The following is a 25,797-nucleotide window of genomic DNA, read 5'->3' on the forward strand; positions in this document are numbered from 1 at the left end:
CCAGTGTCAGTGGTCTTCTCTTCATGGAGATTTGTTACCATGTACAACTGCCATTGATAAGACATGAGAGCAGAGTGAACCCCGTGATCTGTGCAAGCAGCACTGCTGCTGCCATTCCCCAGGGTTATGTAAGCAGCCGTGCTTGCGTGTTCTGAGACTTCCGAGGCCTTGGTGAGCTGCCTGTTTTGTTCCTATACGATTGACGCTGATGAATTTCCTCCTCCACCTCAGTGTCTGACTTGTATGTTGAGTGTCCACATTACAGCAGCAGCTGTCAGTGTAGGCTGTGGGTTAGGTCATTCTCCTTAAAGAGTGAAAACATTTCATCAGTGACTTCAAAGAGAAGGGGATGGATTGAAACATGAACAGCTTCAGATGGCCATTTGTGTTGTGACAGTGTCACCCAGGAGTTTACAAAAGATCTCTACAAAAAGAGATCTCCCCCCCCACCCCTTATGGACTCTGGATGACTGAAACCAGCTCACTTTCTTATCTCTTCCCTTTCTTAGCTCTGCCCTCTGTTTCAGCAGCCCATCATCTTCCCACCATCAAATGCACCTGAAAGGCCATTACAAAAAAAACAGGAAGTGGAATTGCTTTTGGTTCTGGTCCTCATGCATGCTATCAGAAATCAGCCAATAAAAACAACAGACATACATACAAGCTTCCAGCCCTCTGCTTGTAATTATTTCCTTTTCAGATGTGTTATGTGCTGGTTTCCTTCTGCTTGCCTAAATATTTTTGAAGGAAACATTGTGTGCTCTACTGGGTGCCAGGTTTATTTACATAACAAGCCGAAGGCCTCTTGCAGTGCATTTCCCAGAAAGCAATTTTCTGACTTGCTGTGAGATCCTTAGTTGTTGTCAGGAAACAGTTTTGTGCTTCCCTCCAAGGTCTGTTGCTACAGGAGCCTGCTGTTAATGATGTGGTGGAATCGTTGTGGTGAGTTGTAAAGTTCAAGCACAGAGCTGAGCAAAGAGAAATTGAAGTCTGTTTCACTGCATTTTGTCAGATGCTTTCTAAGTGAAGCCCACTCAAGACATAGAATCATAGAATCAGAGTTGGAAGGGATCTCAAGGATCATCTAGTTCCAACCCTCCTGCCATGGACAAGGACATGTCACACTAGATCAGGTTGCTCAGAGCCACATCCAGCCTGGCCTTAAAAAACTCCAGGGATGGGGCTTCCACCATCTCCCTGGGCAACCTGTGCCAGTGTCTCACCACCCTCATGGGTAAGAACTTCCTAACATCCAATCTGAATCTACCCATTTCTAGTTTTTTTCTGTTCCCCCTAGTCTTACCATTACCTGACACCCTAAAAAGTCTCTCCCCAACTTTCTTGTAGGTCCCCTTCAGATACTGGAAGGCCACAATAAGGTCTCCTTGGAGCCTTCTCTTCTCTAGTCTGATTGGCCCCAACTCCCTCAGTCTGTCCTCATAGGAGAGCTGCTCCAGCCCTGTTCTCATCCTTGTGGCCCTTCTCTGGAGATACTCCAGCACCTCCATATTCCTCTTGTAATAGGGGCTCCAGAACTGGACACAATACTCCAGGTGGGGTCTCACCAGAGTGGAGCAGAGGGTGAGAATTGCCTCCCTCAACCTGCTGGCTATGCATCCCTTGATGCAGCCCAGGATGTGATTGACTTTCTGGGCTGCAAGGGCACACTGGTGGCTCATGTTGAGCTTCTCATCTACCAGCACCGCCAAATCCTGTTCTTCCTCTGTGTCTTAAAAAAACTAGGACATCTTCATCACAGAGAAAAGGATTTATAGAAATCATCAGCAACATCAGGAGTAAAAGGTGCTAGCAACTGTAACTGAAGGTCTAATGTGAAACACCTTAGCTCATGAGCATCCCCAAATCAACAAAGTAAAAGGGAGAGGGGAAGATGCTACAAAGAGTTGGACTCTGTTGCCTTTCCTTCATCCAAATGTGCAAGTTATTAAATGTAATTCCAGGATTTGCTTTCCACAATATCTCTTAGTCTCTTTGCCCTTTCATTTACCTTTTTTTAACTCTTTTGGTTTCAGATTGGAACATTCAGATCCTGTGTATAAGAAAATCTCTTACAGAGAATATGAAGTGGATTTCAAAAAAGAAAAGCCAGCAGATAGATTTGCAGGTGAGCAGGAAGAAAATGCTCTGAGTGTTATTTGTTGCTTGTTAACAAAGCTAATAACGAGTGAAGCAAGGTTGTATTGTATATTTATGTGCATCGTTTTGCACTTAAACCCAACAGGCACCAGGAATGAGGTCTCTACAGTGCAATAGGCTTTCAAAAGCCAGAGACAGGTTGGATTTTCAGAGGCTGGGGCTCAGTGCTAGCTGCAAATTGATTCTTATTTCTGTTTCATCATCTGTTGAGACTTCCTATACACATTGAGTTTTGTGTGTCACCGTTGCAGTGGTGATCTTGTAAATTCACATGGAAGTAGCTTAAGGCCTGAGGCTAAATATGTTTCTGATAGATCAGTGTAAAGGATAAGAAAGTCTGTGAGGTTAGGAGTGAAAGCTGATTTTGTGCCTGTTACTGCTTGAAGACACTTAAAATAGATGGAGGCAAGCTGTTATGCTATGCAGAAATATGGTACTTGTGTTCTGATAGTTATGCAGAGTATTATATAGTGTGTCTGTGCTTCATATTAATAGATAACATGATCTGAATATCTAACATGTGAGGTTGAGATTTCAAAGTGATGTGAAATTATTACAAGTTGCCCTGAAAAGTCTAGTCTTATAATGTGATTCATTCCAATTTGGTTTGCTCCCATGTGTTTTCTGAGGCTGCTTCTCTCTTTTCAGAGAAAGAAATTGATAAAGTGGCTTACCAATAAAAAGACACTGATGAGCCAAAGGTTGTCTCAGCAAGTTTCTTCCCTTGCCTATTTTTGCAGCTTGGGGAGTAAGGAAACAAGCTCTTCTTAAGCCTTCTTGCAGGATATACCTGAAGAAACTTGCAACATGGAACTGATTATGTCCTTGGATAACATTTGGGGATTGAAAGATCTTTTTGTTCTGGCATTGAGAGTGCTGTTTAAAGAAATGCTTTCCTTTGAACTCTTAAACTGTAAAACATCTGCCTTCCTAAAACTGTTTAATTACAGAATCACAGAATGGTTTGGTTTGGAAGGAACCTCTGGAGGTCATCTAGTCCAACCCCCATGCCAAATCCTTTGCACTGTGTGTGAAAGATTCATAGAAATTCTAATGAACCTCAGCATGAAGTTTTTGATACATTTTCTCTCTCTGGAAAAACTTTTTCCCCACACAGTTTTCTGTGATTTTTATGTGCTAGTTGCCAGAGATACAATTGACAACATCCCTGACTGAGCTGCAGGGGTTAAATCCCCACATGTCTCTTTTTTAACAGGTAAATCTTCACTGCAGTGCTATTACATTCCTTGCCTGTATTGATTTTACAGCTTGTACTTAGAGAGCTCATGTTCCTTAATGGTGACAGAGAACTCTCTCTTTCACTGTAAAAGTATTTTTTTTGCTCATATTTTCCTCTCCTTATCTTGAATCACTACAGGTCTTCTGGGACCAACTCTACGTGCTGAAGTGGGAGATACTTTAGTAGTTCATCTTAAGAATATGGCTGACAAGCCAGTCAGTATTCATCCCCAAGGCATAGTTTACAACAAAAATGCAGAAGGTAAATACTGTGCAAACTCCAAGTTTTGTTCAATTACTTGTAGACTACTGCATGAAATACTGAGAGGGTTCCAGACCAGTATTTGAGTATCATAGGATGGGGACAGTTCTATGGGAATCATAGTTGGAGAGGACCTTAATGATCATCTATCTAGATCCAACCCCCAGCCAAGGACAGGGCTGCCTTCTGCTAGACCAGCTTGCTGAAAGCTTCACCTAGCCTGGTCTTAAACACTTCCAGGGATAAGGTGTCCACAACTTCTCTGGGCAGCCTGTTCCAGTGTTTCACCATCCTCACACTAAAGAACTACTTCATGTCCAGTCTAAATCTACCATGCTCTGGTTTAAAACCATTGCCTCTTGTCCTATCACCACAGGCCCTTGTAGTCCCTCTTCAGCTTTCCTGTAGGCCCCCTTCAGGTACTGGAAAGCTGCTGTAAGGTCTTCTCAGAGCCTCATTTTCTCCATGCTGAACAGACCTGACTCCATCAGCCTGTCCTTGCAGGAAAGGTGCTCTCACAGGAGAGGTGTTTCAGCCCTCTAATCATCTTTGTGGCCCTCCTTTCAACCCTCTCTAACAGATCCATGTCCTTTATTGTATGGGGTGCTGCAGAACTGGACACAGTACTCCAGGTGGGATCTCACTAGAGCAGAGTAGAGGGGCAGAATCATCTCCTTTGACCTGCTGGCCACTCATCTTTTGATGCAGCCCAGGACAGGTTGTCTTTTTGGGCTGCCAGCACACGTCACTGGCTCATGTCAAGCACCTCATCAACCAGCACCGCCAAATCTTTCCCTGCAGGACTGCTCCCAATCAAGGATAAGTGTAATAGAAACATTTGTTGATTCTGGATTAGCTGTGGTTTTTCTTCCTCTTTGTGAGGGAGAGGAGGCTAGGCCTTCTCTCAAACCACCACAACACCCTTTGTTAGTTCCTTCCTTTCATCAATGTGACGCCAGGAGTACGTGCCATCTGACATGCAGAGTCTCCTGACCAGCTGCCCATGTGCTAATATTGTTTCACAGAATCACAGTGCTTGAACTTGGAAGGCACCTCTGGAGGTCATCTGGTCCAACTCCCATGTAATTGCAAAATATGCTATTTCAGGACATGTAAACTCTTGAGTACAGGCCTTAAAAAGACTTTTCCTGATCCCTGGCCTTAATGTACATCAGGACATGTCTGGTAAAGGCAGCTGACAGTGTTAATCCTGTTCTTCTGATGCTCAGCATTCCATGTTTTGCTGCTTTGAATTGCCATCCCTGGGCCTAGATATGGTGGTCCAGGATGTGGCATAGTAGTGGCTCTGGCAGAGTTAGATAGTAGTTGGATTTGATGATCTTAAGGGTCTTTTCCAACCATAGTGATTCTGTCAACTCTCCTATGACTAACAAATAGATATCATAAACTGTGTCAAATTGACAGTTGTCTGCACTAGCCAAGAGTGCATTTGATTGCCCAAACTATTTGAATTGCCCTGTGCTGGGTGCTGAGCCAGAGCTCTGACCTGCAGTTTACAGATGTATTCAAGGCTTTGCTTGTAGTCTTAGTACAGGTAGAGCTTTGGAACCCATCTCATGGAGATGAATAAGGTGTCATTGGAAGTGACAGACAGTTTGACAACTTTATTAATGTGCCTTTTGCACCTAGGATTTTCATTTTCAGGCTCCCCTTTGGCATATTTCAGATCTGTTGGATATAATAGACATATTTATGAGTCATTGCTGCCATCTGGATGTGCAGTGCCTCTCAAAAGGCCTCAGGCAGCAAGGCAATGCTAGCCTGTGCAATGGCTTAGGAGACAATTAGAAAGTTAATGAAGTGGGCAGTGTTCCTCCAGAGTATCAGTGAGCAGAGTCTGAAGTACCATGCTGTCCTAAGCCACATCAGACTTATGAAAAGTCCCTTCTTTTGGCAGTGATGACAGCTCTAGGAAATCTTTAACATGTAAGAAACAGGATGGGAGAAGAGCTACTCTCCCCTATGCTACTATCTACTATTCAAGTGGAATGATTGTTAAGCTGAAGTATCATATAGGCAAGAAACTACCAAGCTTTTGGAATTGTTTAGAATCACAGAATTCTTTCAGTTGGAAAAGACCTCTGAGATCAAGACCAACTTCCACCCTAAGACTACAGTGGCTATTAAAGCATGTCCCCAAGCGCCATGTCCACATGTTTCTGGAATACCTTCATGGATGGTGACTCCACTGCCTTCCTGGGCAGCCTGTTCCAATGCCTGACCACTCCTTCAGGAAAGAATTTTTTTCCTGATATCCAATCTAAACCTCCCCTGACACAATTTCAGGCCATTTCCTCTCCCCTGGCACCTCACTCCAGCCTTCTTTCATTGTAGAGAGCAATAAGGTCTCCCCCAACTTGCTCTCCTCTAGATTAAACAATCCCAGTTACAGACCCACAGAATGAGCCAGGCTGGAAAAGACCTGAGAGATCATGATGTCCAACCTCTTACCTAATACCTAACATCTCATGATAACTAAACCATGGCTGCAAGTGCCACATCCAGTCCTTTTTTGAACACCTCCCTGGGCAGCACATTCCAATGGCCAGTTACTCTTTCTGGGAAGAACTTTCTCCTCACCTCCAGCCTAAACTTCCCCTGGCACAGCTTGAGACTGTGTCCTCTTGTTCTGGTGCTGGTTGCCTGGGAGAAGAGACCAACCTCCACCTGGCTACAGCCTCCTTTCAGGTAGTTGTAGACAGCAATAAGTTCTTCCCTGAGCCTCCTCTTCTCCAGGCTAAACAACCCCAGCTCCCTCAGCCTCTTCTCATAGGGCTTGTGCTCGAGGCCTCTCCCCCAGTCTCATTGCCCTTCTCTGGACATGTTCAAGTATCTCAATGCCCTTCTTAAATTGAGGGGCCCAGTACTGGACATAGGACTCAAGGTGTGTCCTTCCTAACCAGTGCAGAGTACAGGGCCCAATGACTTCCCTGCTCCTGCTGGCCACACTATTTCCAATGCAGGCCAGGATGCCATTGGCCTTCTTGGCCACCTGGGCACACTGCAGGCTCATGTTCAGTCAGCCTCTCCTCATAAGACTTGTTCTCTAGACTCTTTTTTGTAGGAAGATATTTGAGATGCTTTAACTGCTCTTTGTCTTCATGCCACCCTACTGACTCTTCTTGACAGGCTCCCTGTACGATGACAGGACAATGTCTGCAGAGAAACGAGATGATGCTGTACTTCCAGGCCAGGTCTACACGTATGTGTGGGATATAACAGAAGAAGTTGGTCCAAGAGAAGCTGACCTGCCTTGTCTTACTTATGCATATTATTCCCATGAGAACATGGTAATGGATTTTAACTCTGGTCTGATTGGAGCACTGCTTATTTGTAAGAAAGGTAATGAAGTGCTTTAAGACTGCTATAAGGTAATACAGGTTAGTTTCTTAATGAAGTTAAGCTTGTGTGATGATGAGGGGAGGTAAATTATTTTCCTTTTCACACCCTTACAGGCAGAATAAAGTAGATACTTCTCCACACCTTTCTTTCAGAGTGCTCAAATTCTTTAATGCCAGAGTTCATGCATATATCCATCCTATAATTATACAATGGAGAGGAAAAGTCATTAATAGATGCATTTGCCTGGTCTGGTTGCATTTTCAGTTGGTTTACTGATAATTATCTGGCCTCAATTTTCCTGTCTTTGTATAAATATATATCAAAGCTTTGTTAAAAATGATTCAGCTGTTCCAGAGAATAAAGCAGGAAATTGTTTTACCCATGCCTTTCAAAGCACTTTCAGAGATAAAATCACATTATGAGCGTTCCTAAGGCCGTATTTTAGCCAGGTGAAGCGAGCTCGCTAAATACACATTCATGCCTCTACATTGATGTGAAAAATGCTTGCTTTATGCTTCAAACTAAGACCTGTTGGTTCTTCTTCATAGGAAGCCTAAATGAGGATGGGTCACAGAAACTTTTTGACAAGGAGTACGTACTGATGTTCGGTGTGTTTGATGAAAACAAGAGCTGGCAAAGATCAGCGTCACTCAAGTACACGATTAATGGTTATGCTGATGGAACATTACCAGGTACTGTTCAGGCTTAAGTGAAATGAAATTAACTGGTGAAGGCTGAAGACTTGATTTTTATGCAAGAGCACAGGAATGTGGAGGAATGGGACACAGCCTTTCTTAGGACATGTCTGTGAACATCTGAATTCCAGAAGAGAAATTGGGGTGCTGGGAGGAAGTCATACTGCTGATAAGACCAAGATTGCTTCTAAGAGGAGTTGTGCTCAAAGAATGAGATTACTAAATTACAAAATAAGAAGAAATCTCTCACTTTTATATTTTTTTTAACTCAGCTGATGAGGAAAGAGTGATGTGGTTAAGTGAACATAAGAAGTGAAGAACTTCCTGGAACCAGGAAGTCAGTTGCTATTAAACTAGACTAAGTGGGAGGACTAGGAGGGTGGATAGCAGGGCTATTGTGTTGCTAGTGTTTTCCCTTTGTTCTCCTAAGGAATTGTTTCCTTAACCATTGAGCAAATATAAAAGTCTGTCTGAAGTGAGGTTTTTCAGACAAATCTTGAATAGAGTAGTTACTGACACTAGACACAATCTCATTCTTTAGCTCTGATCCTTAGCCTTTTCTATTTTCTTTTTCCTTATTTTTTCCCCTTTTTTCTTTTCCTTTTCCCCCTTTTCTTTATCCTCCTTTTATCTTTTTTCCCTTTTTTCTTTTAAATGTTTTTGCTTTTCTTTTCCCCCTTTCTTATTTTTATCTTTCATTTTCCTTTTTTTCTCTTTCTCTTTCTCTCTTCCCCTTCCCCCCCTTCTATATTTTTTCTTCTTCTTTCCCCTGCCCCTGCTTTTCCCACCCCTCTTCTTTCTTTCTTTTCCCATACAAGCACACCATTCCAAAAGAAGCTACTGATTTTCCTCCTTCCACAGCTCACTGTAAGTCACATTGTAAGATTCAAATGCCTGTTTTCCACTGACAGAGGATTTTGGTGTCTGTTCCATTTACAAGCTTCTGAAACTTCTGCTTGTTGCAAACACTGACCACAGGAGTCAGAAGACTTTTACAGATATGATGAGCGAAGATTTGTTTCAGACCTAGTGTGCACAGGAAACACGCAGGATTTGCCTGTATTCTGAACCCTACTCTCATTTCTCTTTCAGATTTAGAGGCTTGTGCATATGACAACATCAGCTGGCATTTGATAGGAATGAGTTCCAAGCCAGAAATCTTCTCCATTCATATCAATGGCCAGTCCATGGAGCAAAGGCATCGTCGAGTGTCTACTGTTAACCTAGTGGGAGGATCATCAGCCACAGTAAACATGACAGTGAGTGAGGAAGGAAGGTGGCTGATATCTTCCCTTGTTCAAAAGCACCTGCAAGGCAAGGAAACATCTATTTATTAGGCAACTGTAGAGCTGTCCCCCTCTTTGTCCTAAATGGCTTGTACTGTTGAGCAGTGGTACAGTTACTAAATATGAGATGCTTGTCACTTCACTAAGCAGCCACTGGAGAACAGGGCATTCTGCTGAAGTGAGCTAAAAGGCAGTTCTATCTGCAGCTTTACTGCAGATCACAGAGCAGCAGTGAATCAGTGCTCCAGTGTCCAAGTCTGCGAGCTGTTCGATAAGCACCGTTATCTAAAGAGTAAGGAACCATCTGTTTCCTGAGAAGCTAAAGCACTTCCAGTTATGGGTCACTCAATCTGATGAAAATATGAAAATATTTGCTTTTCATCATTTGAAAGTGGGTGTCTCTCAGCAGTGATCAGCAGTCTGTGTAAAAGAGTGAGAGAAATGTCTCTCTTAGGAGAGCTGGAGGACATGTCTCTCTTAGGAGAGCTGGAAGACATGTTTTGGAAAACAAAACAGGAAAAAGAGTAGTCTTCTCTCTGTTCAGCTGGTGTTTTCAAAGAGGGCTAGCTGAGAGAACTTCTGTATTCCATTTGATTAATATGTGTTCCTTGGAAGAGTCCCAATCTATGCATATTTTAGATGGGTGCAGCCTTTTCAAGCCTGAAAAGATGGCAAATTGGGCGAACAAAAGCTTGCTGGCAGCCTCGACTAAAGAGATGAGAAATGCAGTTGAAGTATTAAGTGTTCATAACATGCAAAGTCACTGTGGTACTGTTCCTTCTCAATTAGCTGGAATGCATGGTTACCTGACTGTGAGAGACTGTGGGGACAAAGAGGTGAAGAAGAGTCAGCTCTCCTACAAAGAGCGTCGTATGGTCAAACATTGGGAATATTTCATTGCTGCAGAAGAAATTACCTGGGATTATGCCCCAAATATTCAAGATAGTCTTGACAGGTAAAATAATGCTTTGTTGACACAGCATGGAATGTTAACATGAAATCACAGAGTAATTCAGATTGGAGAGGACCTCTGGGGATCTGATGTCAAAATTGGATCAAACTGAGCTTTCGTTGCCTCCAGGAATGGACACTCCTCAATTTCTCTGGGTACTTTTTGCAACCTCACAGTGAAAAAGCTTTTCCTGACATCTAATCAAACTTTCTCATGTTGTGGCTTGTGTCCACTGTATCTCATCTCCTTATTTTGCTCCCCTAAGAAGAATCAGGTTCTGTGTTCTCTGTAATCACCCATCTGGTAGTTGAAGATAAAAATAAGATGCTCCCTTAGTCATGTCTTTGCAGAACTGAACAAAGAGAGATTTTGCTTTTGTGTCATGTGCTGTAGCTCCCTAATCACTGTGGAGGCTCTCCATGGGGCTCTCACCAGTGTGTCAGTGACTTCCTTTGCTGAGGAGCCCAAAAGTGGACACTTTGGAGCCCAAAATACTGAGATGATTTAGGAAATGCCCTAAGCAGCACCCAAGCCTATTTGCTAAATTACTTTTCAACATGAATTCTGCGGAAATAAACAATCCTTAAGAGAAAGGGAGAGAGGGAATATTTCTGGAGAATTAGACTTTAGAAGTTTGATACAACAAAGTGTTTACAGCATGGGAGAAAAAGAGGTCACTCTATAAATGACTTTTGCATGAAGGTTTTGGGGCCCTCACTATACAAAGAGGACACTGAGGTGGTCCTGGAGGGCAATGAAGCTGGTGAAGGGCCTGGAGCACAAGCATTATGAAGAACAGCCAAGGACCAAGGGAACTGGGATTGTTTATCCTGGAGTAAAAGCATCTGAGGGGTGATCTGATCATTCTCTGCAACTACCTGAAAGGAGATTGTAGTCATGTGGGTGTTGCACCAGAGGAGGTTTAGGTTGGATCTTAAAGTTCTCTTCCAACCAAAAGAATTTGACTCTGTGATTCCCCACTGCTAGAGTACAGGTGACTTTACAAGCTGAAGTTCAGAAAAGCCATGAAGGATTTAAGCAGAACAAGGCAAATTCCTGTATGTGCTTACAGGTTCCCATACTTCCTCAGGATATAATGTGCACATAACTCTTCCAGTATTCCTCCTTTGGTATGATCTGCTTCCATTCTTACTTGGACTGCATGGAGCAAACTCTTCTTTCTTTCCCTACTAGTTGCACTGTAGTACTTAACCACCTCAGTGCCCTGATCTTTCTGTCTTGGTGTACAGTTGCAGAGTGTATCCCTGTTCAGTAACCCCTTTTGAAGCACATGTGACCAGAACAAATCTCACACTCTGTTACTTCCCAGTATTTATCTTAGTTTTGCTCTTAACATTAACAGTTCAAATGTTTTTGAACTTGAGTGTAACACTACTTACTCTCTGGTGCTTTACTGGTGTTAAGATTATCTTTTCCTGTCTCTCTTAGTGGCTTTGCTGCTATTATCTATTGTTTTTCTGTGCTCAGCTGTGCCTTTGTAAAAGGAGAAGAGTGATTGCTGCTGTCTTGTCTTCAAAACATGGCTGCTGCTGCTGTTTGTTTCATTCTTGCATGTATACATTAAATTAAACTCTGAGGCTGTGGTCATGCATGATACTGTAATACAAATAAAATGCTAAACTCTTTACCTAATTTACATTAGAATTTGGGGGGAAGAGTAGTAGGTTAGAGTGTGGTTTCTGCTGGTTGCTTGAGTACTAATCCTGTCCCTATTGAAGTTTTGGTGATTATTTGTCTTTTCCTTTGTTTTTAAGACACTACAAAGCCCAGCACTTGGACAACTTCTCCAATCTCATAGGCAAAAAGTATAAAAAGGCTGTTTTTAGGCAGTACACTGATGCCAGCTTCACTAAACGCCTGGAAAATCCTCGTCCCAAGGAAACAGGAATCTTGGGCCCTGTTATCAGAGCTCAACTCAATGACAAAGTGAAAGTAAGTTACATAAATTCAGGGATTATTTATACTATAGAACAATCTTGTGTTGGACAACAATACAGCAGAACCAGTCAGATCTGAGCTCTTCTTTTGTCAGAAAAATGATGATGTTGCACATACTGGACCTATTCAAAGGTAGCATCAGGAATTACAGGGTTTAGCTTACAGTTGTCAGCATTCCCTGTATAGTTTCATAGTATCATAGTATCATTCAGGGTTGGAAGGGACCACAAGGATCATCTAGTTCCAATCCCCCTGCCATAGGCAGGGACACCCCACACTAGATCAGGCTGGCCAGAGCCTCATCCAGCCTGGGCTTAAACACCCTCAGGGACGGGGCCTCGACCACCTCCCTGGACAACCCATTCCATGGCTTCACCACTCTCATGGTGAAGAACCTCCTCCTCACATCCAGCCTGAATCTCCCCACCTCCAGCTTCATTCCATTCCCCCTAGTCCTATCACTACCTGAGATCCTGAGAAGTCCTTCCCCAGCCTTCCTCTAGGCCCCCTTCAGATACTGGAAGGCCACAATTAGGTCACCTCGCAGCCTTCTCTTCTGCAGACTGAACAGCCCCAACTCCTTCAGTCTGTCCTCACAGGAGAGGTGCTCCAGCCCTCTGATCATCCTTGTGGCCCTTCTCTGGACACCTTCCAGCACCTCCAGATCCCTCTTGTAATAGGGGCTCCAGAACTGGACACAGTACTCCAGGTGGGGTCTCAGCAGAGCTGAGTAGAGGGGGAGGATCACCTCCCTCGACCTGCTGGCCACTCTTCTCCTGCTGCAGCCCAGGATCTGATTGGCTTTGCAGGCTGCAAGTGCACACTGAGAGCTCCTGTTGAGCTTTTTGTCCACCAGCACCCCCATGGTGTGCTTTATTTTACAAGAGAAATACACTTCATTCACACTCATGGTGAAATATATGTTGGCACTGGTGCAAAGTGGAAAATAAAAGATAAACCCAGGTGGACTTCTGAAGGGATTTGAATGTGAGGCCAAACTTCATGAGCCCCTCATCCCTTACATTTCATTTTTGTCTGGCAGTTGTAGACAATGGTTCAATTTTCATAGCTAAATGTTATTTCATCAACTTGTGGAATGAAACTGCAAAGCCAAGTGCAAGGTCCTGCACCTGGGACATAGTCATCCCAGGCACAAATACAGGTTCAGCAGAGAGGGGATAGAGAGCAGTTCTGAGCAGAAGGACTTATGGGTGGTGGGTGATGGGAAGCTCAACATGAACCAGCAATGTGTGCTTGCAGGACACAGAGCCATCAGAGTACTGGGCTTCAGCAAAAGAAGCATGGCCAGCAGGTTCAGGGAGATAATTCTCCCCCTGTACTCTACTCTGCTCAAAGAAAGCTCCACCTGGAGCACTGTGTCCAGCTCTGGAGTACTGTGTCCAGGAAGGGAGCCCTCAACACAAGAAGGATATGGAACTGTTAGAGCAAGACCAGAAGAGGGCCACGAAGGTGATAAGAGTGCTGAAGCACCTCTCCTGTGAAGACAGTGAGAGAATTGGGGTTGTTCAAGCAGGAGAAGAGAAGGCTCCAAGGAGACCTTATAGCAGCCTTGCAGTGTTTCAAGGGGGCCTGCAGGATAGCTGGAAAGGAACTTTTTACAAAGGCATATAATGTCAGGATGAAGGGTAGTGGCTTCAAACTGGAAGATGGATTTAGTTTAGACCTTAGGAAGAAATTCTTCACCACGAGGGTGGTAAGGCACTGGAACAGGTTCCCCAGAGAAATTGGGGAGGCTTCAAGCCTGGAAATGTTCAAAGCCAGGTTAGATGAGGCGTTGAGCAACCTGGTCTAGTAGGAGGTGTCCTTGCTCACAGGAGTGGGTTGGATCTAATTGATCTTCAAGGTCCCTTCCAACCCAAAACACTTTATGATTTTGTGACTTGCATTGCCAGCTTGTGCTGCTGTCACATCCACTAGTTTTTCTGTCATCAATTAAGGATGCATCATGAACTTTCATGACCTGTAATTGCCAGTGTGACTCTGTGATTCTGAAGTTGTTTACTGTGTTTCTTCTACTACCTTTCCCCACCTCCCATTTTGTTCCCTTCTGGTTTAATCAAGCATAGGCAGGACATTCTGCCTTTCCTTCCCATATTCCCTTTGGCTCATCACATCTGGGACAAATTATTACTTTTTTTTTTTCAAATCTCTGTTTAAATTTGTTTTCTTCTATATTGAAGGTTCTTAGGAACTGTAGTTAATAAACTTGGTATCCCTTGGGGTTGGGTGTGCCTAGTAGCTGAAGAAGAAGTGTTCTTTTAGATTTGTCCAAAGACCAGATGTAAGAAGCTGAACTTCACTTGATGTGCTCTACAAAAACCAGCAGCAGGACACCAAGAACATTTAGACACAGCATCTAAGTGCCGGGTTCTGCACATCAGCCACAACAACCCCATGCAGAGCTACAGGCTGGGGTCAGAGTGGCTGGAGAGCAGCCAGGCAGAGAGGGACCTGGGGGTACTGGTCGATGGCAGGCTGAACATGAGCCTGCAGTGTGCCCAGGTAGCCAAGAGGGCTAATGGCATCCTGGCCTGCATCAGGAACAGTGTGGCCAGCAGGAGCAGGGAGGTCATTCTGCCCCTGTACACTGCACTGGTTAGGCCACACCTCGAGTCCTGTGTCCAGTTCTGGGCCCCTCAAGTTTAGGAAGGAGGTTGACTTGCTGGAACGAGTCCAGGGAAGGGCAACAAAGTTGGTGAGGGGCTTGGAACGCAGCCCTATGAGGAGAGGCTGAGGGAGCTGGGGCTGCTTAGCCTGGAGAGGAGGAGACTCAGGGGTGACCTTATTGCTCTCTACAACTACCTGAAGGGAGGTTGTAAACAGGCAGAGGTTGGTCTCTTCTCCCAGGCAGCCAGCACCAGAACAAGAGGACACAGTCTCAGGCTGCGCCAGGGGAGGTTCAGGCTGGAGGTCAGGAGGAAGTTGTACACAGAGAGAGTGATTGCCCATTGGAATGGACTGCCTGGGGAGGTGGTGGAGTCACCATCCCTGGAGGTGTTCAGGAGGAGACTTGACAGGGTGCTTGGTTGCATGGTTTAGTTGATTAGGTGGTGTTGGATGATAGGTTGGACGCGATGATCTTGAAGGTCTCTTCCAGCCTGGTCTATTCTATTCTAAGACATCCCTTTGCCTTTCCAGCAGCCCTCAGACTAAAACCAGGCAAATTCTACTGTTATTGAAACTTCATTATGTATTCAGACAAGGATTTGCTGAACACTAATTTCATTTCTTTCAACTTGCTTATCAACATAGATTGTATTCAAAAACAAGGCCAGTCGACCCTACAGCATTTACTTCCATGGAGTGACACTTTCAAAGAATGCAGAAGGAGCTGATTATCCTCTGGATCCCAGAAGTAAGACATTTGTGAATTGCATTTTGAAGGAGATGTTCTGGCTAGGAATGTGCATGACCAGAACACCTCAGTGCTCTGCTCTGCTGTGTTTAAAAAAACCCCAAAGTGTTATCTGCAAAGCATAAACAAATACCATTTGTGTGTGTGTGTGTCTTAGTTTCCTGTTACTGTTTGTGATTTTAGGGAGAGACCAAAGTTCATGCTGCACATCAGTTATCTGATCAAAGGTAGCTTGAAACGGCATAACTGCACCAATTTCATTAAAAGGTGCAGCCTGATGTTGTGTAAACATCTGGAGTATTGTGCCCAGTTCTGAGCTCCCCAATTCAAGAGGGACAGGGAAATAGTAGAGATAGTTCAATGGAGGGCTATGAGGATGAACAAGGGACTGGAACATCTGTCTTATGAGGAAAGAATGAGAGACCTTGGGCTGTTTAGCCCAGAGAAAAGAAGGCTAAGAGGGGATCTTATCTTCAGATATTTACTAATTATCTGAAGGGTGGGTGGCAGGAGCATGGGGCTGGTCTCTTTTCAGTGGTGCCCTGTGACAGGATGAGGGGCTATGGTCACAAACTGAAACACAGGAAGTTCCACCTCAACATAAGGAAAAACTTTGCTGTGAGAATGCTGGACAACTGGAACAGGCTCCCCAGGGAGGTTGTAGAGTGTCCTTCTCTAGAGACTTTCAATACACACCTGGACATGCTCCTGTGTGGCCTGCCTCAGATGAACCTTCTTTGGCAGGGAGTTTGGGCTCAGTGATCTTGAGAGATCCCTTCCAGCCCCTGTCATTCTATTATTCCATGATCTGTCTTGAAATTTCATTGCTGTTTTCCTCCTTTATTTTTCCTTAGGCAATGACACCAGGAGTAGAGGAATTGAGCCAGGGAAGACATACACTTATGAATGGAAAATTGCTAAGACAGACCAACCCACTGCCCAGGATGCACAATGTATTACAAGGTTCTATCACAGTGCTGTAGATGTTGAGAGAGATATAGCATCTGGACTGATTGGCCCACTTCTGATTTGTAAAAGCGAAGCACTGACGCAGAAGGGTGTACAGGTAACAGGTTTGGCAACCTCTTAGAGATACACTTTACTCAAGTAATATTGTTTCACCTACAGGGATTTTGGTTTTGCTTCCCTTAGAGAACTGTCTTCTTAGAGTGCAGTTAAACCAGTAGGATTCTGCAGAAATGACTTGAAGAAAGTCTTCTTCCTCTCCACAGTGGTAGTGGAATTCTATCCGAATTTGCTTTGCAAGAGCAGCATTTTAACCAAAAATAAAGCTTGTTTCCTGCTACTCTTACACCATCACATTCTTTAAGATATTCAGATCTGAGTTTGTCCATTTCTGTAACAGGTATAAATTAACAGGAGCTGACCATCCACGTGGTTTAGTGGTAGTGCTTTAGTAATGGGATTGCAAGCTCAAGGCGAGTGGTTCGACTTAGTGATTTCAGAGGTCTCCCAACCTCAACAGTTGTATGATTCTGTTTTCATCTTAGGCATCACTGAATTCAGAGCAACTCAAAAAGCATGGGATTGTTCTGGGAGAGTGATTCTCTTTGCCATCTGTTACAGTCTTGCTTGGCAAAGGCTTGAGCATCACTTGGTGAAGAAAAAAGTGTCAAAAGCTTGTGCTTAGGTCAAACCAAGAGGCTGGTCCATTTACAGAGAGCCCAACTGTGTACTATCTGCATATCAGCAGTGCTAGTGGCTTGCTCAGTGCTCCACCACGGGTTGGTTCCTGTCTTAGGATTGTCACCTTAAAGTCTTCAACCCTTACTGCCTTTGACTTGGCCCTTGGGTCACAACTCTGGTGAAGCTTACATTGCTTACTTAGTAAGACAAGATACTAGAATTTAGTCCTTAGTACATGTCTCTGCTCATAAAACATAACTGCTGTGTTGATTGTCTTTCAGAAAAAGGCAGATGGGGAACAGCAGGCAATGTTTGCTGTGTTTGATGAAAACAAGAGCTGGTACATAGAGGATAACATCAAGACCTACTGCAGCAACCCTGCCAGTGTTAAAAGGGATGATCCCAAGTTCTACAACTCAAACATAATGCACAGTGAGTGAGATCTCAAGCTGAATATTATGAAAGCTCATGTGAACTTAAGTATTCAGTGATTGCCTCTTCTCAGATGTAGTGCAGTCAGGGAATTCTCTAGAGTCAGTGAACTTCTAACCATGCCAGTTGGCACTGTGCAGAAATATGCAGTATTTTAGGGAGTAGGCTGACTCTGCACCCTGAAGCAAAGGCAAGGGTTATTTAATGCTGAGGCAGTGCCCTGCTGCCTAGGAGATACTATTTTCAGAGCTGAAATCTGTGAATATTAGGGTGGGTAGGGAGGTAAGGAAGGAAAATGCAACCAAAGTACTGATTCATGACTCACTATTGCTGTGTACTTTGCCTTGTTCTTGGCCTGAGCAGGTTTGATGATTTCTGTCTTTTGGTCTCCTTCCACTTACTCCTGCTGCTCCCTAAGCTTTCCCATGTATCAAATGACCCAGACATTTCTCCCCCACTGTCTTCCAGTGTGACTGAACTACTCCTGTGGTCAATGGGCAAGCAGTATATCAACAGAATGCATTTTCAATAACAAATTCTGCATCTCACTGAAAAATGAAAAGTAATGAAAATATTTTTAACATTTAGGTAGTAGAAGAGTTTGATTTCATGGCTACTACTTTTTTCAGTTTTCATATGCAATCATATACAAACCTGACCTAGGTGGTCATGTCCCTGCTTACTGCAGGGGAGTTGAACTAGATGACCTTTAAAAGGTCCTTTCCATTGCATTCTATGATTCTGTAATCTTCATCAAGGCAGTTGTGGTTTCAGCTGTATCATAGTATCATTCAGGGTTGGAAGGGACCACAAGGATCATCTAGTTCCAACCCCGCTGCCATGGGCAGGGACATCCCACACTAGATCAGGCTGGCCAGAGGCTCTTTCCAGGTACAAATGCCAATCCAGGTGAGTGGACTGACATGACAGAACGAGAAGACGACTGACATGAAAGAGCTCTGAAAATACTGAGACAAAATTTACTTTGCTTTTCTTTTAGCAATAAATGGCTATGTGTCTGACAGCAGTGAAATCCTTGGATTCTGCCAAGATAACGTCGTTCAGTGGCACTTCTTCAGTGTCGGCACTCACGATGAGTTTGTCTCCGTTCGCCTTTCTGGGCACTCTTTTCTGTATCAAGGGAAATATGAAGATGTGTTGAACCTTTTCCCTATGAGTGGAGAGTCAGTCACAGTGGAAATGGACAATGTTGGTAAGTGGTAAAACCATAATGTTTGACAGCTTTTCTGTCTTCTTGTTTTAATCTCCATTCTGTAAGAACACCTCTAAATAGATGTGGCAATGCCAGCAACGAGCAGCGTGAGCAATCTGGCAGTGCAGGCCTAGAGCCTGACATGGTGGTAGGCCATGCTCAGCATAAATGCAGAGCCAGCTAGCAGTGTAGCAAAACAGTGCTGTGCCTGCAGCATGTAACTAAAACGAGGCACTGGTAGCTATAAACATGGAAAATTATCTTGGAACAGCAGGACATGCACCTGCATCAACAAACCTCACATGTCGTTAGTAGTTGATGACCTGTAACAGTGCGATGGGAACCAATGAAGCCATGCCAACAAAGCACTCCAAGTTTTATAAGTTGTAGAAGTTCCCTTGCTAGGCACTTCTGCCTTTCCTGTCTCTTCTTCTTCTACACTTTACTGTGCTATACTCACACTACAGGCCTGCACCATAGGCCTGCAACACTGGAACAATAAAGGAACAATACTCGATCATATTGGTCAGCCGTATTGATTCCAATCACCGTCGCCCATAAATAGAAAGTAAAGCTTTTCAGGTAAACACAGTGCTAGAACATGATGAATCACTCCCTGGTGCAACTGATGTGTGTGGAGTTTTGCTGGTTACACAAAATTAATCTGCTCTATCCTGAGGCTCTCAGTTTGTGTTTTTCTTGGGTCGAGTCAGCCATCAGCAAGTTTGCAGATGACACCAAGTTAGGGGCAGATGTTGGTCAGTTAGAGGGTAGAAAGGCTCTGCAGAGGGACCTCGACAGACTGGACAGATGGGCAGAGTTCAGTGGGATGGCATTTAACAAGTCCAAGTGCTGAGTGCTGCACTTTGGCTACGGCAATCCCATGCAGAGCTACAGGCTGGGGTCAGAGTGGCTGAGAGCTCCCAAACAGAGAGGGACCTGGGGGTGCTGATTGACAGCTGCCTGAATATGAGCCAGCAGTGTGCCCAGGTGGCCAAGGCGGCCAATGGCATCCTGGCCTGCATTAGGAATAGTGTGGCCAGCAGGAGCAGGGAGGTCATTCTGCCCCTGTACTCAGCACTGGTTAGGCCACACCTTGAGTCCTGTGTCCAGTTCTGAGCCCCTCAGTTTAAGAAGGGCATTGAGATACTTGAACGTGTCCAGAGAAGGGCAACAAGGCTGGGGAGAGGCCTTGAGCACAGCCCTCTGAGGAGAGGCTGAGGGAGCTGGGATTGTTTAGCCTGGAGAAGAGGAGGCTCAGGGGTGACCTCATTGCCCTCTACAGTTGTAGCTACAATTGTACAATTGGTTGTAGCCAGGAAGGGGTTGGTCTCTTCTCCCAGGCAACCAGCACCAGAACAAGAGGACACAGTCTCAAGCTGCGCCAGGGGAGGTTTAGACTCGAGGTGAGGAGAAAGTTCTTCACGGAGCGAGTCATTTGTCATTGGAATGTGCTGCCCAGGGAGGTGGTGGAGTCACCATCCCTGGAGGTGTTCAAGAGGAGATTGGATGTGGCACTTGGTGCCATGGTCTAGTCATGGGGTCTGTGTTGATAGGTTGGACTCGATGATCCTCGAGGTCCTTTCCAACCTTAGTTATACTGTGATACTGTGATACTGTGATGAATTGTTTGCTGGAGTTTTTTTCACTTCACAATGAGTATTTGGGTCAGCAATGGGAATTTTAAGGCAATTCTAAGATTGTCCTTGGAAACAATCCAGTATCAAATACTATTTTCATTAACTTCCAAGTTCTGTGCAAGTGTTGTTATTTACTCCTTTGGGATAAATCCCACATTCTGTCTAGTGCAAACCCACCACACTACAAAAGACATAGATTCTTTCTCATTGAAGGCTGTGAGTATTTAGTTATCATCCTAAAATCCCACAAAGTTTAGGTATCCTTACCCTATTTAACATACCAGTTGGGTTGTTTTTTCCTCTTATGCCTATTTGAATAATTAATTCTTCACATTCTCAAAGCTTCTTTTTGGGTGATGGCATCCCATCCAGACCTTGTAAGTCAAAAGTGTTTTGTGTGTTAAGTCTGTTTTATTATTCAAGACTAAGGAAATCATTAAAACTCTATCAGAGTTTATGGACACCTCCCCAGTGATGATGAAGTTGTGCTTCTGTAGGATTTTGGTGTGCAGTCTGTTCTTCCTTTTTCTGTTTGTTTTCTTCTGTAGATTGGTTAGAAAATCTTCTATAGATTAGTTGTTATAAATCAGGGAAACCATGCTGGTCACTTCAAGCTCTGTCAAATACAGGGAAATTTTATGTGACCTTTTTAATGATAATTTAAAAACAAAGAGAAAGACTGGTTTTCTCCAGATCTGTTAATTCTATCTATTCTGTAGTTTCTGCTACTTCCAAAAGCAAGCTGTAACAAGCAAAGAGCTTTCTTTGATGCTGCTTAGGCAAACAGATTGTATTTTGTTCTCTGCAGAGCCCAGTTTCAAATGGAGAAAGTATCTTCTGACTGGGATTTGGAGGAATTAAAACTTTTGAAGTAATGTAGGATTTCTCAGATGGGCAACTTACTGTTTTGTGTCCAGCTTGGAAATTCAGGTTATTCTTTTGAAGATTATCCTTTAGGCATTCAACGGTTTTAAAATACTGTGTCTGTTTGTCAGCGTTACCTCAGAATGTATTTGCTCTGCTCACGGTGCTCCGTGTGTGTGGCAATGCATACAACACTAAGGACAGGATCTCAAAGATCCCAATCCAGGTCTAAACATCAGACCTTGTATATTGTTTGTGTCTTTCTTTTTGATATCCCTGTTTTTCATAGGTTATGTTTGAACTCAGGCCCTAGGTACAGGTTAATCTGCTGAGAAGACCTCCAGCTCTTCAATGTATTCATTTAAATGCATTTATTTATTTACTTCTATTAATTATTTTCATTAGAGTGAGAGCTCAGGGAAATCCCAGATGAAGATTAGCATTCTGCTATAGCAGGTCCTGTAGAAACAAACCCAGCAACTTGTCTTGAACCTCAGTGTCCACTCTTGTAACTACTGTATTATTACAAAGTCCCTGTTATTTCAATTGCAGGTACTTGGCTTTTAGCCTCCTGGGGTACTCCAGAGATGAATTATGGCATGAGGCTGAGATTCAGAGATGCCAGATGTGAATATGAGGAAGATTATGCATTTGATGTTATGGATTTCCCTTCCACCAAGACTGATAAAAAGGCTGTTTCCACCTCATCTGAAGAAATTGTGCAAGAAGAAACAGAAGAAGATAGGGAAGATTTGGATTATCAGGATTACTTGGTTTCTTCTTTCAACATCCGAAGCTTGAGGAAGGCAACAGACATTGAAGAAAAACAGAACCTTACAGCACTGGCCTGGGAACAGTATGATGGCACAGATGCCATGAATTCTGACGTGGTAGCTGGCTCAGATGTGACAGCTGGAAACAGTGAATCCACAAACACCTCTAAATTCTCAGAAACTCATGCCACTCCTCTCCCCCAAGTCGAAGCTGAAACATTCCAGTCAAATCACACATCAGTCACAGCAGGAGAGGACTTATTTTTAGCTAGCACAAGTGATGGAAAGGATGGATTGGTGTTTGAGAATAGAAGCCAAAGCAGTTACGAAACAAATCACAGTAACATGTCTGCAGGTGACCACTTGCTGAGCAGTGGGGAAGGCCAAGTGAACATTGCAGAAGAGTTTCCAGCAGATGGAAAGGACAGTATTTTTCTCTCAGAAAAGCTTCAAAAGGAAAGCACAGGAAGAGGAACTGATAACATTGACAGGAAAAGGAAAAGGAGAAGCTCACTGGCTATGAAGTTTTACTCTATCCAAAAGATGAATGCCCTTCTAAACCATGTGCGGAATAAAAATGCCTCATTTTCTGTCATGAGAAGTACAACTCAGGCTGTGGATCATGCAGAGAACACATCCAGTATAGACATGGTGGAAAGTGGCCAGCTTCCCAATGTTTATGATGATGAATTGGAAGAGGAGGAAACCAAGATGGAAAATGCTGGGCATGCCGTTAACTTGACACTTGGTTTGGACCTCCTTGTAGGGGATGGATCGAATGCATCCAGCTTTTCTGAACCCAAGCTATCCAAAGACAAGCAAGCAGACACTTTTTCATCAGAGAATAGATTAGGAAATACAAGCCCTAATTCCAGCCCTGCACTAGTGAAGAATCTACTAGAAGCACCATTGCCCAGAACCGGAAAATACTCATCTAAAATGTCAACTGATGAATGGAATTTGGTGTCTGCAAAGGAGAGTCTGCCATTAGAGGCAAATTTAGATAAGTCTGTTAGTGGTAAGTTAAGTCATGGTGGTGGAAATGGTACAGCATTCATAAATAAGAAGCAAATGAGGAAGTATCAAGAGTTCCCATATCTAATGGGGGAAAAACAGAAAGCGAGCCAGATGCCCCCAGCTGTGAAAGGAAAGGAGGGGAACAAGAATGATACTTTGAGTGCATCTAGAACCTTGATCAAGATCCGAAGGAAAAAAAAGGAATATCCAGGAATGTCTCACCTGCTGAGCCCGAGGAGTAAAAAGCCCCAAACCATCAACAGTTCTATGGCAGCGTTTGGCCGCACGCTTCTTCCAGGTGAGACCAACCACACGGCACTGCCGTGTTGCACTAACACCACAGGGGCGCTCAGTGAGGCCAAGCATGCAGTGGATCTGAGTAGAGTCAAGCCAAGAGAGTCGCTAAATTACACACTCACCCCACGGCAGCTTAGGCCATCAATAACAATTGGCCTTCCCCAAGAAAATGGAGGCTACGAGTACGTCTACGAAGGATCTCACAGCGAGGAAACCTCAGGTGGTGAATACGAGTACCACTACGTCAACTTCGACGATCCCTACCTGACAGACCCAAAAGTGAACATCAACGAACAACGCAACCCCGACAACATTGCTGAGCATTACCTGCGGAGCAAAGGGAACGAGAGGAGATACTTTATTGCAGCTAAAGAGGTCTGCTGGAGCTATGCAGGATATAAAAGAAGGTTTGGCTGAATACTTTGCTTTCATTTTGCACTTCATTTTGATGCATGCTAGCAGTATGTTGATTCATGTGCTGATCACAGAACCATAGAATGCTAAGGGTTGGAAAGGACCTCCAGAGGTCATCGAGTCCAACCCCCCTGCAAAGCAGAGCCACTTAGGGCAGGTCACACAGGAGCATGTCCAGGCAGGTTTTGAAGGTCTCTAGAGGAGACTCCATAACCTCTTTGGCCAGCCTGTTCCAGTGGTCTGGCACCAGTTCTTGATCCATCTCACTGTCCACTTTTTGAAGCTGCATTTCCTGAGTTTTCCCCATGAGAATGTTATGGGAGACCGTGTCAGAAGCCTTACTAAAGTCACTGCTCTCTGATAAATTGAAAAGCCTCTGTAATGAACAATGTGATATCCAGCATTTCAGCTGCAGAACCCTAAGAATTCTCCATGGGGGGATGTGGACCCTTCTAGAATATCATAGAGAGAGATTACTATTATCAAGAGCAACACAACTGAGAACTTTTTTTCTTTGACCTCCTTTTGTAGACTTGCTAGAAACACTCTTTAAAACAGAATCATAGAATGCCTTGTGTTTGAAGGGACCTTAAAGATCATATAGTTCCAATGGCCATGGGCCGGGACACCTCCTACTAGACCAGGCTGCTCAAAGCCTCATCCAGCCTGGTCTCAAACATTTCCAAGGATGAGGCATCCACAATTCCTCTGGGCAACCTGTTCCAGGGTCTCACTACCCTCATAGTAAAGAACTTAGTTTCAGAGTTTTAAGGTCCACTGAAGTTTTAAGATCCACAGTAAGAGGTCAAGAGGGAAATTTCCAGTTACTTTTGTTATGTTTGAATGACTTGCTTTACAGTTTCCTTGTATTCCTGGATCGGTGGCAGTCAACTCTAAAATGTATTTCTGTTAGCTTTCCAGAGAATGTACATGTGTGAGATGGTGGCCTTGCTACACTGTGACCTAAGCTCTGGTTATTATTCTGATTGTTAAGGACAAAGGTAAAACAGGAAATGTAGAGCTCAAGTGGTTTTTTTGAGTCTATTTGGAGATTTTCAGTGATACCTGACCAAGCCTTTGAAGGACTCCATGTACAGCTGTAGAACTAGAATTGCTTACATGTTGCAAGTTGTGATTTTCAGAGTCATCTGAGGTTTTTTTGTGCATTTATTCTTTATATTCTAACATTTTCCTGCTGTGTGAGTTCTCAGATTTCATCAGAGCTATTATTTCTGATTCACTGTGTGGATTTTTAATTGGACATCTCCTTTCAGTACAATGATGACTGACAAAACCTGTAAAGATGGCTCCAAATATAAAGTGGTTTTCCAAAGCTATACAGACAGTACCTTTACGACCCTTGAGGAAGAAGATGAATATAAAGAACACCTTGGCATCCTGGGACCAGTTATCAGGGCTGAAGTGGATGATGTTATCCTGGTAAGTCAATGTCTTGAGTGTCTGTACAGGATAAGATTCTTATGGTGATCATAGAATCAATGAGGTTGGAAAAGACCTCAAGTCCAACCTATCACCCAACACCTCATGACTAACTAAACCATGGCTCCAAGTGCCACGTCCAATCCTTTTTTGAACACCTCCAGGGATGGTGACTCCACCATCTCCCTGAGCAGCACATTCCAATGGCCAATTACTCTTTCTATGAAGAACTTTCTCCTCATCTTGAGCCTAAACTTCCCCTGGCACAGCTTGAGACTGTGTCCTCTTGTTCTGGTGCTGGTTGCCTGGGAGAAGAAACCACCCCCCACCTGTCTACAACCTCTTTTCAGGTAGTCGTAGAGAGCAATAAGGTCTCCCCTGAGCCTCCTCTTCTCCAGGGTCTTACAGTGTGACATAGAATAAGTCTAAAAATACCACCACCTTTAAAAAGATTATGATGGCAAAACAATTTTCAAAGCTAGAAGTTGCACTGTGGACATAAAAGCTTTCAAACACACTCCTCTCCTATCCACAGTAAATTCTCTTCCCCTTTTTTGTTTGCTTTTGTTGCTCAACATGAAATGATGGCTTATCAGTCTCATGTAAAATGAGACTGAAGTTTAACATTAAAAGATACTAAATTTTTTTACCCCAGGTTGCACTGCAAGTATTGCCTTTTATAAGTAAGGCAGCATCTTAATATCTTCAGAATAAATTAGTACATGTGTATTAGTTAATTAGGTGGTGTTGGATGATAGGTTGGACGCAATG

At 43.8% G+C, this 25,797-nt stretch overlaps 1 protein-coding gene across 2 annotated transcripts in view; it reads left to right on the top strand.

Moving 5' to 3' along the window:
* The window catches only part of F5 (coagulation factor V), a 44,094-nt gene that overhangs the window by 2,716 nt on the left and 15,581 nt on the right, over positions 1-25,797 (top strand). The window contains exons 2-14 of one of the 2 annotated variants that reach the window (XM_068160630.1): positions 2,034-2,125; positions 3,536-3,658; positions 6,809-7,021; positions 7,570-7,713; positions 8,809-9,030; positions 9,792-9,957; positions 11,730-11,907; positions 15,187-15,289; positions 16,144-16,355; positions 17,218-17,368; positions 18,369-18,581; positions 21,638-23,579; positions 24,861-25,026. In XM_068160630.1, coding sequence (XP_068016731.1) covers positions 2,034-2,125; positions 3,536-3,658; positions 6,809-7,021; positions 7,570-7,713; positions 8,809-9,030; positions 9,792-9,957; positions 11,730-11,907; positions 15,187-15,289; positions 16,144-16,355; positions 17,218-17,368; positions 18,369-18,581; positions 21,638-23,579; positions 24,861-25,026 — 3,925 coding nt within the window. Of the gene's footprint in view, positions 1-2,033; positions 2,126-3,535; positions 3,659-6,808; positions 7,022-7,569; positions 7,714-8,808; positions 9,031-9,791; positions 9,958-11,729; positions 11,908-15,186; positions 15,290-16,143; positions 16,356-17,217; positions 17,369-18,368; positions 18,582-21,637; positions 23,580-24,860; positions 25,027-25,797 lie in introns of those variants that run through there. The other variant, XM_068160631.1, reaches the window with a different exon arrangement.

The sequence above is a fragment of the Melanerpes formicivorus genome, unplaced genomic scaffold (assembly GCF_026170545.1).
Source record: "Melanerpes formicivorus ecotype bairdi unplaced genomic scaffold, bMelFor1.0.p_v2 SCAF_51, whole genome shotgun sequence".
Taxonomy (NCBI): domain Eukaryota; kingdom Metazoa; phylum Chordata; class Aves; order Piciformes; family Picidae; genus Melanerpes; species Melanerpes formicivorus.